At 45.8% G+C, this 12,115-nt stretch overlaps 2 protein-coding genes across 3 annotated transcripts in view; one reads left to right on the forward strand and one right to left on the reverse strand.

Annotated features, from left to right (window-relative positions):
* The window catches only part of LOC121597998 (bone morphogenetic protein receptor type-1B), a 127,728-nt gene that overhangs the window by 90,878 nt on the left and 24,735 nt on the right, over positions 1–12,115 (forward strand). The window contains exon 1 of one of the 2 annotated variants that reach the window (XM_041924419.1): positions 4,193–5,771. The exons of the other annotated variant lie outside the window; for it this stretch is intronic. Within the exon in view, the coding sequence (XP_041780353.1) occupies positions 5,738–5,771 (34 nt within the window). The 5' untranslated portion in view covers positions 4,193–5,737. Of the gene's footprint in view, positions 1–4,192; positions 5,772–12,115 lie in introns of those variants that run through there. 2 annotated transcript variants of the gene reach the window in all.
* Positions 879–1,607, reverse strand: LOC121598001. The gene is made up of 2 exons (XM_041924422.1): positions 1,320–1,607; positions 879–1,226 (listed from the first exon to the last, which is right to left on the reverse strand). Exons 1-2 carry the CDS (start codon positions 1,386–1,388, stop codon positions 885–887), a joined length of 411 nt encoding a protein of 136 aa, XP_041780356.1. The 5' UTR covers positions 1,389–1,607; the 3' UTR covers positions 879–884.

A 12,115-nucleotide genomic window follows, 5' to 3' on the forward strand; every position in this document is an offset into this window, starting at 1 on the left:
AATAATAGAAGCAAAACATTAACCCACACACCAATCAAGCTGGTTAGAAAACAAGAATAACAGACTCTCGAGCAAAGGAGCGTACGAAACCGCGCACAATTGACGAGAAAAGGAAGCGATCTTTTGTGTATATTGATCGTAAGATCGTCTGGTAAGATCGTGCTTTTTGTGTTTCTCGGTTCATTGTGTGTCTCTCTGTGTGTATGTGTGCTCTCTCGCATTTGAAATAATTTTGTATAGAATAGCTGGGTGAAGTAAAAAATGATGATGGGGCCAGAAGCATTGCATTGAAATGAGATAAATATTACAGCCCAGCCAAGCTTTCGTTCGGCCATTCGCCCTTCTCTGCAAGATCATCCTACCCCCGTGGTAAGCTTTGTTCCAGGTTCTTCTTCGCTTTTTTTTCGATGTGTTCTGTCCGCTGTCCGCTTAGAATCTGACAGTTTTTCTATTGTGTTTTGATCGTTAGTTTCGTACAGCCCAGGTTTAGGGTAAGGACGACAGCAACAGGTAGTGTTCGGCAGGGTGACGGTACCTCGCCCAAGCTTCCCACTGCCAGTGTTCTTATGACCCACGGAAGGCCCCTAGGGACCCTGTTGGGATTCTTCGAAATCCCGGGTGTAAAGTGTGAATGTCCCCGCTGCTTGTGCAGAGGTTTCAAAGCAAAATGTTCATTTGATCTGCATGTGCTCGTGGAAGTACGATATGGAATCGGTACAAGGGTAGTAAGGGACATGTCGTACGAAGACAGACACCTGCTCGCTTTTGTGGGGGTAAATTTTTATCCTAAAGTGCACCTGTTCTTGTCTGACGAAATATTTTTATTAAGTAAGTATTTTTAAAAGATGTAGCAAATTTGTATTTTTTATTCCGTTTTCCTTGTTTTATGTTACTTTTTTATCCTTCACTCTTTCTCTCTTAAGCCAATCATCTCTGATTGTTTTGTCTAGGTAGACAATTGTATAGCGTTGGGGGGCCTGACCCGAGGAGGATTCGTCGTGCGAATTCTCGCGGCGGAGTAAAGCAATCAAATTCCTTTCGCCAGGTCGCCGATGGTGCCGAATGCTTTGCCAGTATAACAAAGCGCTGGCATACCAACGTCCTCGTCGTTGTCGTCCTGTTTCGGGGTGCGTACGAGCGTGGTGTGGAATTTCTCCCGTTCCTGTTTTCGCAATGTCTGACTTTTGCAGTGCCCTGCCGGCAGATACCGGCAGACGTCCGCTGCGCTGGGAAGAAAGTGCGAGAAAAGATTAAGACCGAATGTTTAATGAATTGCACTGGCTGACGCGGTCTCTTCGCAATCCAATTGCTTTTCCAACCTCCGCTTCCTCTTTCTCCCTTACGCAACTGTCGTCCCACAGATTCAGATGTTTCGGAGAGGGGCCCATTTTGTGTTGCCCCGGCGCAAATCCGGCAGACAAATATATCAGCGAAAAACGATCCCAGACTGGTGTTGGGGGGGCTTCCGGGGACCATGGCTAGAAAGCAGGGAGTGCTCCCAGACGTAGAATTTCCCTTTTTGCGTTTGTGTGCTCGAGTCGAAAGGGAGCAGGGATGGGAACAGATCTTAAATCAAAACAAAAACAGAAACGCGTAGAGAGCTCTCTCTCGCTGCTGTGTTGGCGCAGTTTCGACATGACAAAATCCTTGGATTCATCCGGCCGGGGGATATTTAAACTGCCTTGGTCGGTGTGGCAGTCTGGCCCGGGAGCAAGGAGACAACCGGGCAAGGAAATGAGGTTTCCGTCTGAGATGTCGCATCGGTGTCGTTCTAGTGCCGCTGGGCGGATGAGACAGGGAGTCACGAGAAGGGGGGGAAAAGCGGAACTATTTTTAAGCATACGACACTCGGTCTGGTGTGCCCTGAAGCTGACTAAAGGCCCAAACACACGCAAACACACGCGAACGGCTTGGCTGACCGTCCGTCTACCGCACAACCGTCCGCGAGCGTCGTCGCGTTGTTGTGTCGCAAGACGAATCATTAACGTCGATCCGAACCAGCGTAATCTATGTCGTCTGTCTGTAATCTATTTTTGCGAAATACATAACAATATTGTGTCGTCTGTCCCTATACATCCTTCCCTTACTTCAACCTCCTCCCCCAATTCGGGGTCGCGTTTATTTGCGTTTTCTCATACCTTTGGCGTCCGGTTTGTGGAATGTGTCGCCCGTTTTTCCCTTTTTTCAGCTCTCTCTCTCTCTCTTTGCTCACAAAATAATCGTTGTTTTGGTCAAACGCTAGGGTGAGGGTGTGGTGGGTGGACGAAACTTTTAGGGGCAGTGTGGCTATTTTTAAAGAAGCAGACAACACGCAGTACGGAAGTGTCCTAATCGCTAGAGAAAGCAACATTTAGCTCTTTTTGTTTTTTTTTTTTAGGCTGAGAGGACCTAAAAATCACACTCAAGATGGGCCGTTACTAGAAAGGGTTTTTTTTTTCGATCGGAACAAGGAAGGGACGATCAGCCCATCACGATCAGACTTCATGTAACATGTATGTGATGGGCTTATTAGGCGTGTGATTACTACAATTCGATGCGATAAGAAGAAATGAACAATAGTGGAAGGTTATCTTTCAATTGACAATTAAGACAACGCTAGCAAACACACAGACACACACGGTGTATGCTGTAAACTTCGATAAGGAAAAGGGTTAATGCAACCATAATTTCAAAGTCAAATGCATTACTGCAGCTTGCTTACTAAACAATTTCTAATTTATTTTTGTAATCTTGAATCTCCACTGCCTTCGGGCATGATCGCGCTTGATTGGTTTAGGAATTGCTTTTCCCGTTTATTTAATTTTCTATACAATTGTGTTTCAATGCTCAAAAAAGCTCCCCATACCTGTGCACCAACCCCTCAACGAGCACCTCTTGAAGCAAACAATTGATTTTGATAGATCGGTTAAATATTTCACGTTTATGCTGTGCTGCCAGGAGGGCCCTCCTTACGATCGTTATTCCCGCTTTTCTCACCTTAAACCCGCGCACAGAATAACCCAACATTATTTATCTTCCAGCAGAGTGGGAAGAGGGAACGGGTGGGGATGGAAGCAACGGCGGGAAAGGGAACAGGAACAAGGGGGAATCCAAGAGAACTCCGAAAAAAAAAGCTCAATGTTTGACACCACAAACACTGAAAGCGAAGGAGGAGGAAGATGGTGGTATGCCGCGAGGAAGGGAGCTGAAACGCGAGACGATGGTTTGAAAATTTAAATTCTGTCTGGATCGGGTCACAACTGTTTTGGGACAGAATGGTTTATTTTGGTGGTGGAATGGGGAAGAAGGCTTGTGGGGACGAAGGGGGTGCTGAATTGTCAAAACCTCGCTCGCTTGGGCCACGGCGGGTTTTCCGGTGGATTCTCCTCCATTCCAAGAACGTATCGTTTGCCTTTTACGATCGCAGCGCGGGGTCCCTTCTCTACTCATCCCCGCCCGCTACAAGGGCTGATCGTATGGAAAAAAGGGAGATCGAGTTCGCTAAAGATAGAAAGAGAGATAAGATGGAGGGTAAGCAACACATACTCTGAAGCATCATAGCGAGCGGGACGCGAGATGAATGTTTATGTTTTATCGTCTCCGCGGTGCAATCTCGAGAGAATCGAACCGTTTATTATTTTATCGCAGGGATGGGCAAATCGGGGTCACTTACTTACACGATCATTGAGCCGTTTGAGTTGAGTAAACGTGTTCTTTTATTTCCCAACTTATCTTTAAATAACAGTTTTGTTTCGACTGCAACTAAAAACTAATAAATTATACACAATATGTTGATTTTCGAATGTGTTATAATATTTAAATATATAATTATAAACACACTGAGTGAAATTCATAATTGATCATTTTTAAACAAGTAAAAATGCGGCTAGAAATACTCCCACACGAAAAACATTGCAAAACGAGCTGCCCACCCCTGACTTAAAATCCATTTATGCTGTTTTATGCTCTCGGCCGCTCTCGCAGACACACAGAAAGCGAGAGATAAACGCTCATTTTAAATCTCAGTGTGTGTTAGTGCGTGCGAAGTGTTTGTGAGAGATTTTCCCACTGCAAAACGAGGCAGAAAGAGAGAGAGAGCGCGCGCACGCGATAGAGAGAGAACCTCTACGTACTTCTATAAGTATGTGTGTGCGTGTGAGGTGTTGTGAGGGCTCGCTCTTCTAGCAAAGCAAAACAAAAGCAAACGCCATCGCGCCTGAACCGGGCTGCCGTGCGGGGGTACAACAGATCTGCGCTGTAACTGTGTTAGTTAGTTCGACTTGAACCGCGCGAGCGAGTGGATGTGGTGTGTACGGTCGGTCGCTGTTTTTTTTATCGATTTTGCGTTCTAACACAATTGCTGCTGGCCGCTGCCATTGATTAGAGAACCATTTTTGTGTGTTGACAGCAGCCAAAGACAGCAGTGTGCAGCATTCATTAGAGAGCGCACAGAAAAGTGGATATTTATACGACGACTTGTGCGTGTGCGTATGTTGCGCTCTCTATTTGTTGTGTCTGGTCCAGCGAATGGCGGAAGCACAGCGCGGTAGAATACGACGACAGTTTGATCCGGAAGACGGAGCTGTCTAAAACGCGCCCTGCTCCGCAGCAAATTACGTCACGCAAAAGCAGCTGCAAAAGAACAACAACAGCAGAGGCCAATAGCCGCCAGTGTCAGTACACTAGAAGTTTAACAATCGCACAATCATCGCCATTTGCTGAATTGATTTCCACCGCGTTTTGGAGCACACCGTCTGCGTCTGTGTGCGTGTGCGTCTAGAAATGTCACGATTAGAAATGATCCTTCGACACGTCGCCGTCACTGTTGCTGCTGCTGCTGCTGCTGTGTGATTAGAAAGCACAAGCGCTGCGCTGATGCGAATTCTGACAGCTGTGTGCGGGCGCGTTTGACAGCGCGCGAGTTTGTTTACACACACATAGGAAAGAGGGGGAAACGATAGCACCCCAACGGAGGCGGAGAAGGAGGAGGAAGTGCATTTCACGTCACCAAATCGACATCAAACACAACAGCACAACAACAAACAGGGCACAATCGATTGCCATCCACAAACACTGCTGCTGCTGCTGCATTTGCGCATTATTTCCCGAGTCTCAGGAAGTCAATTTCTGTTGTTTGCAGTGAATAGCAGAAAAGGTGGTGATAATCGGCAGCAAAAACAACAGAAGGGAGGTTCACATCAAAAAAGGGGGGAGGCTTAAGATACAGTGTTTGAAAGTGTCTCACTATCGCTGCATGTGTGTAGTAGTGTTTGAAGAATAGCAGCAAATTTACAATCTCCCGCCTGTGTTGTGTCGAGCTTCTTTCAAGTGTGCCATTCAAAGAGTGTATTAAAAAGTCATAAAATCTGCTTCACACAGAAATAATTTCAGTGCATATTACTTTACTCACAACCGCGATTATTACACAAGCACAACGCCACAAGGTCAATGTGTTTTTGTTGGTGCAAAATCGTCACAAAGAAGGCTCCTTCGATCGATTTAGGGAGAAAGAGCGTAGCAGTGTGATTCCGTATGTGTGCAGCATGGTGTACTGCCGCGAATGTAAATAATAGTGTTGGTTGTGTGCGAAAATAGCCAAAGGAGTCGAAGAAAAAAAAAGGAAGAAGAACGAAAATATCAAACACGTTGTTATTGGTGATTGTGTATCGGGAAAACGATCCTTATAGAAAAAAAGAGAGCGGCGACGAATCAACATCAAACAGAGAAAACAGCAGCGGCGCTTCGCAACACAACAGACATGGCGCCGAAATCGAGAAAAAAGAAGGCAAATGGTAAATAATAAATTAGAACACAGAAATTGTATATATCCCCCTCTCAGCAAAGGGGCTCGGGCAGCATAAAACATGTGATTCTCGCGACGATTGAATTCCATTTTTCTTCCTAAAACACACACACACACACACAAACGCCATTGCATTGTACTTTATGTCACAACTCGAACCTCCCGAAACACTGCAACGCTGTGAAGTCGTTTGTTGTCCTCCGGTGGCCATTTCCATTCTCATTCAGTTTTTATCATCCAAGAGGGGGGGGGGTGATGCGGGAGGGACATCCCTTGGCACAGAACTGCACCGAACAAAAAATGGGGGTGAATTGCATTTGCAACGGCGTCGCCGCACAATCCGTTGCCATTTTTTTTAATTCGTTTCGTTCGCTTTTATTCAGAAGTAACGGCCAAGATCGCGTATTGTGTGTGTGTGCGAAGGCTGCTTCACCCCCCCCCCCCTCCCTCAGCAGTCAGCAAAGCACAGCAGTTATCGTACGCCAGGATCGTCTGTGGCGGATTCTGTGGATTCTCGTCGTGCCTTCGACGAGCGGCACGAGCGAATTGTCCCGCGGAACTGGAGTCGAGCGCGGGCGTGTGTGTGCGCGTGTGTGGAAGGTGTGCATCGTGAGCATAACTCGAAGCCGTCCATTCTTCCACTCCACTTCCACTCCCCCGGAGTGCATTGAATGGAAAGAATCATATTTTACAGTAGACGACTCCGGCGACGGCGACTGCGATGTGCGCGCGCGATGTTATGATTAGAGGCGCCCGAGTTCTGCCCTCGATGCTCGATGCTGCGCTGCAGCGGTTAGTTTATTCCCAACTGTTTTTATGCTTTCGCATAATACATATTGCTTGCTGCGGATATGCTCTCTCTCTTTCTCTCGCTCGTGCGCTTGTTTGCACATTTTCTTTGCGCTTCGCAAGATGCTTCGACGATCGAGTTCACCTCCTCGCCAGGGCAAGTGGAGAGCATTGTGGTTTCCTTTCCTTACCTGTCCGACCTTTTCTTAGCTTTAAACGAAAAGGGAATTACCCGGGACTTGACCCAAGTGAAGTGAAAATCGTTTGGACATCCCCTAAAAATCACATAATTTCAAGAAGGCCCATGTTTGAGGCTCACAATAATTCACTTTTCAATCGAAACCGTTTAGAGGTGTGGATAATGATTTGGCAATCATTTGGCGTTTGGTTGTTATTATAAAGGAAATTTTTGAGTTCTTGACTTTGTAAATCATATCTTTCATTCTAATCGTTTTGATCACATCTCAAAGTCTTCTCTAGCGGAACTCCACGTTTCTACGTTTTCCCTAATTGTTGGCTCCTTTTTATTCCTCCTGTCCAAAGTATCTTGGCACTGTTCTTTATCGTGTTTTGTCTCGGGACTTCCGTCACGAGATCGAGCGACACACGTCCCATTTCATGAATATTTGAAACGAACAGGCGAAGAAAGGTTGAAAACTGTCGCCATGATCGTGTGCACGTGAGAATGTTTTTAATTAGGCAGAAGAAGATCGCGCTTTTCCTCTCGTCGACCAAAATCGGTCCCAACTGGTTTTTCTCCATCACCCGTTTCGTTGTGACTTTTTCGGGGGTACGTCGTTCTACGCCGGGGACTTTTTTTTACGTTTCAGTAAAAAGATAAGGAAAGTGATTATTTATTCCGGCTTGGTTGAATAGTGCCGGATGGAGCTCTTGCGTTGCGTTGTTGGACGAAAAGCGGGATGGTGGATATGGTAAAGCGCTTCGAACGACTTGGTTTTGGGTAAATTAGAAGAAGCGAGTCCAACATACACACAAAACGGAGATAGTTTTAATGTGGAAAAGTGAAGACGTATTAATTAAACATTCTCTTCCTTCTTCCCCCGCCATCTCCATCTTCCTCTTCTTTCGGGAGCTCCAGAAGGTAGTGATAGTGTTTGGAGCTGTGCACCGAAAGGAAAACCATTTTCTTAAGAGATGCTTTTTTTTACGATTGGTCAGTAAATTAACACCGACCGAAAAAATATGTCATCGCGTACGAAGAAAGCATGAGAAATGCCTTTTTCGGAGGAGCATTATTTCCCCCGTCCAGGAAGTGATCCGTTTTTTGTTCGGAATGTTGAAAACGAAACTGTGTGTGTGTGTGTGTTGTACAAGGACAAGAGAAAATGTTCCATTTTTAAGCTCCCTCCGTGCATTATTTTATGCTTTGCTCTATTTTTCCTTTGGGAATACGCGTGACAACAGTGCAGAGCGCATAAAACACACCACACGGATGTGTTCGGCAGGCGCATCAACGCATCTGCATAATTCAATTTTGCACCTCTGCATTTTCCAGTGTCAAACCAAACATCATCTTCAAGGAACAGTTTTTGCAGACACACAAAAACCTGTGTAACAGCAAAAAAGGACTGAAAAACTCTCCCTGTTTTGTTCGCCCTTCGATCGGCTGCTGTCCGGTCGGCTCCTCCGGTCCCTGTCGAAGGTTCCGTGCCACCGCTTCGGCCTTGAAAATGGCCCAAAAAGAAAAAGTGATCTTTCGCTGCTTTGCTGCTGCACTAACCAAGTATGTGTTGTGTTCTTCGTGTGCCCAATGAAAAGCTGAGAAGAGCGCAAAGCAAGCGAACGAAAAGCGCACAGGAGGGCGGGTGATCTTACCTACTTCTTCCTCCCTGTTCCCTGCCCGACCCCGATCCATCTCCTGGGTGCGAAGCAACACAGAAACGATCGCACCGAGCCAGGGAGAGAGCCCTGCGGGATGGTAGAAAACGAACCCAAAACGTTTGCCGGAGCTCTTTCTCTCCTTTTGGGACGACGCTGCAAAGACCAATTGGCCCTGCTCTGCAAGCATCTGCAAACTTAAATCTGGGGAAGGGAAGACCGGCGACGAACGGTCGAACCAAAAACGGCCCTTGCCTCTTTGGCAGAAAATGGTGCGAAAACAGATGAATGCGAGGGTTGAAGGGAAAAATAAAATAAAACCTTCCGACGCCCCGGTATGAGGCGATGCTCTCTTTCACATGGCAGCCGGCAGCAGCAGCAGCAAATGCGAGAAGTGGAATTTATTTTTCGAATCTGCTCTGTTTGTCGCCAGCCTTCCTCGATTTTTTTGTGTGTGTTTTTACTGTCTTTAATTTCTGGAAAAGAGACGCTTCCCAAATTCGGTTGCGGTTGTGCATTTTGTTGTTGTTGTGTGGATGCTTCCTTGTAGCGCGCGTTAAGCCCCTCAGCAATTATGAAGAGTTCAAGAATTATTTCAACATAATATTCTTCACTCCAAATTTTGCCTCGGTTTGTTTCTGTTGGGTTGCTTTCTTGCAAAGGGTTTCCTGGAGTGTGCACAACCATGTGTGATGCAGCCATGCGCTGCAGCAGCGCTGCAACGATAAATGCAGCGCGAAATCATATTTCTCTGTAACCTTGTACCTTAGAAACTACCGAGCGTTTTCGTTCGAAATGCTTCTAAAATGTATTTCTGGTATGATTTTTTCTTCCCTCTATTGCCTTTCTTTCGTTGTTCCCGCGCGCAGTCAACGTGCCGCCCGTGCGATCGGCTACGATCTTGTCCAATTTTAAGGATGCGTTTCCTAATAAATTAGAAGAAAACGGTTGCCCCTCCTTCGATATTTCCTTTTCACTGCAGGACACGGTGCGCAGGCGATCCTTTTTTTTTTCTTCGTTCGTCCTTGTTTTGTGTCGGTGCTTCCCAACATTTTGTACAGGGTCAAAGAGAGAGAGAGAGTGGTCGGACGAGTGGATGATGTTATGGGTGTTAAGTTTCTCGTACGAGATTTCTTTTCAGTTTTGCCCTTTTTTCTTTGGTTGTTAGCACACACAATAAATAAAACGACCGTACAAAGTTTCTTAAGGGGAACTAATCGCTTTGCCTTACAAAACTTGCTCCTCGTGTGGGCAGCCTAGGCCCGTTGTCTTCCATTGTAAGTCATTCGAGAAGGGATCTATATTTTTTTATGGAAAAAGGCAAACCATCATCTGTAATAGTTATTTATTCGGCTTACAGGGGTACAAAGAACAAAAAAACAACAAGAATTGGTCCTGTTTGGTCTAGATTTTGCTACGTTGTCCCAAGGAGGTGACTGCGGACTCTCCGGACATTGGCAGACCCAGCTCAGATTTCGTAAACGACGACGCGCCCAAGCAAAGAAACATTTTGGTAAAAGTGAATTGTCGTCACATGTGCGCTCGGATGAAAACGGGGAAAAATGATGTGTAATTCAAATCCTGGCAGATCCGATAACATTGTTCGGCTAAACCACTGGCACTGACTCTGACGATTGGGTTGCCCTTTTTATTTTCGCCCACTGTGGAAAAGGTGTAAAGTTGCTCGTCTCAGAACTATTAATCATCCACTGCGCGTGAAGATAAGGGGGAAACCGGATTTAAAACTGCCGTGTGAGTTGTGGCACCATTTGGAAGAGAAGGTGTGGTGTAAGGTACAACCTGACATTGCCAGGCCTGTGCTCTAGTGATGGTGGTGGTGAAAGCGATGTTTGTTGTGCGGGGTACGGTGACTAATTAAGCTCAATTAACGGGCCAATCTAACATGCGTTCTGGTCTGAATGTTAGAACTGATTGGTACGATTAAACCCATTTTTCTGCCTTGCCTGGGAGCAAAGACAATCGATTCGCTGGATTAGCTCGCTGTGGCATGCTTCACACATGTTGCCTTTAATAAAGGCTCAGCCACCTGTTGCTGGGGAGACGGGTCGTTTGTTCAATATGTTTTAGCTGCCAATCACTACCATCAGAACAATTATCTGCTGTTCTTTCTACACTGGTGATGATTTGTGGCGATATTGTACCGTGGCGGTTATTCACCACTTGACGAACACAGAAATTCCTGCAAACTGTGTGTTTGCTGTTCTCTATGCTACAGCTTTTTAACAGCTTGTTTGGTTTGGCGCGTGGTTTGTTATTTTCCACGCAGCTGCTTTTACCACCGTCGCGGATTCCAAATGCCAAAAACAAAAACACACCTAGAGCAGCAGCAGCAGCAGCAGCGGCATTTTATGACGCGGTTATCGAACTGTGCTGTTGTTGCAGGAAACCTTACAGGAAAAGCATTACATAAAAAAATGGCCCTGTTAACGCTCCAAACGCTTGTCACATGTGTTTCAGGGGTTTCGTTTTTTTTACATTTTCGTTCTCGTTTATCGGTTTGAAATGTGAGTCTGACGCGGGAAGGGGAGGTGAAGAAAATGTGTGTCTTACTGTTTTCATACTTTTTTCTTCAATCTCTGTACATGGTTTTTCATTTCATTGGTCGGAGCACACACCCAGCTCTTGTTCAGGTTTTGGTGGTGGAATATGTCTTTCTTCCAGTTTTTTTCTGCTTCTTCCACATAATAGTTAGCAAAGGAAGATGTTAGGCCCGAAGATAAACACAGCGCTCCTAACCCAAACGGTGTAAATATTATTCACACGGAAACAATAATACCAGAGCCTGTGTCTGTTTTGTACATCGGCAAAACCCACAAAAAAGATTAATGATGTGGTGTCTTTGCTTTGAATGATTTGAAACTCTTGCAAAAGAAACCCGGACCCGTAAAATACCGATCAACCATCGATCGTTTGGAGCGTTAGTAGAAAAAAGAAAAGATCCAAAAATTGGCACAAAACCAACATTCATAACATTGCCATCCGGTGCAGCAGCAAACGCGCGTACAAGCGCGAAAAGTATAAACAAATATCATCAAACACCCGAAAAATCGCTGATTGCAGATTGTCAGTGTTGATCTGTTCCGCTTCCTGCGAGTGGGTGGGATTGACGTTGGGGATTTTTCGTTTCTTTTTGTGTCGCTGTCTTCTTTTACCCTTCGAAAGATTACATATTTTTGCATTATCGGAAAACATTGACGCAAAATACGCCTCAAGTTGCCGCAGTGAACCGTACAATTGAGAAGGAGGTTGTAAAAATAAAGAACACATTTAACACACGGACACGATAATTTGGAACGGCAAAGTGAAATGCTTTCTCGACGGCACGAGGCCGTGGTGGTGTCACGGTCGAAATGGGTTAAACCGGGACCCAAGTCCAACACCAATCGCTTTGCTTTACTTTCGAAGGCACCAAGTTTTTTTTAAGCTCCATTTACAGCGGCCAAATTTCTGCCGCAACGGCTGACTCGGAGCGTGTGCGCAAAACAGCATATTTAGTGGACCATATGGCGCTGTCCAGTGTGGCTTATGGGTCGCCCCGAAATGTGTGCTTTTTTTTCTTCACGCGTGTCAACAAATTTGCGCGACAAAATGGGCGAGTGGCCGCCGCCGAATTGATTCCTCATTTGGAGTTCTGGCACTGTGAAAGACAACGCTATTTTTTTGTTCAACACACCATCTGGTAGA

This window comes from Anopheles merus, chromosome 3R, assembly GCF_017562075.2.
Source record: "Anopheles merus strain MAF chromosome 3R, AmerM5.1, whole genome shotgun sequence".
Taxonomy (NCBI): domain Eukaryota; kingdom Metazoa; phylum Arthropoda; class Insecta; order Diptera; family Culicidae; genus Anopheles; species Anopheles merus.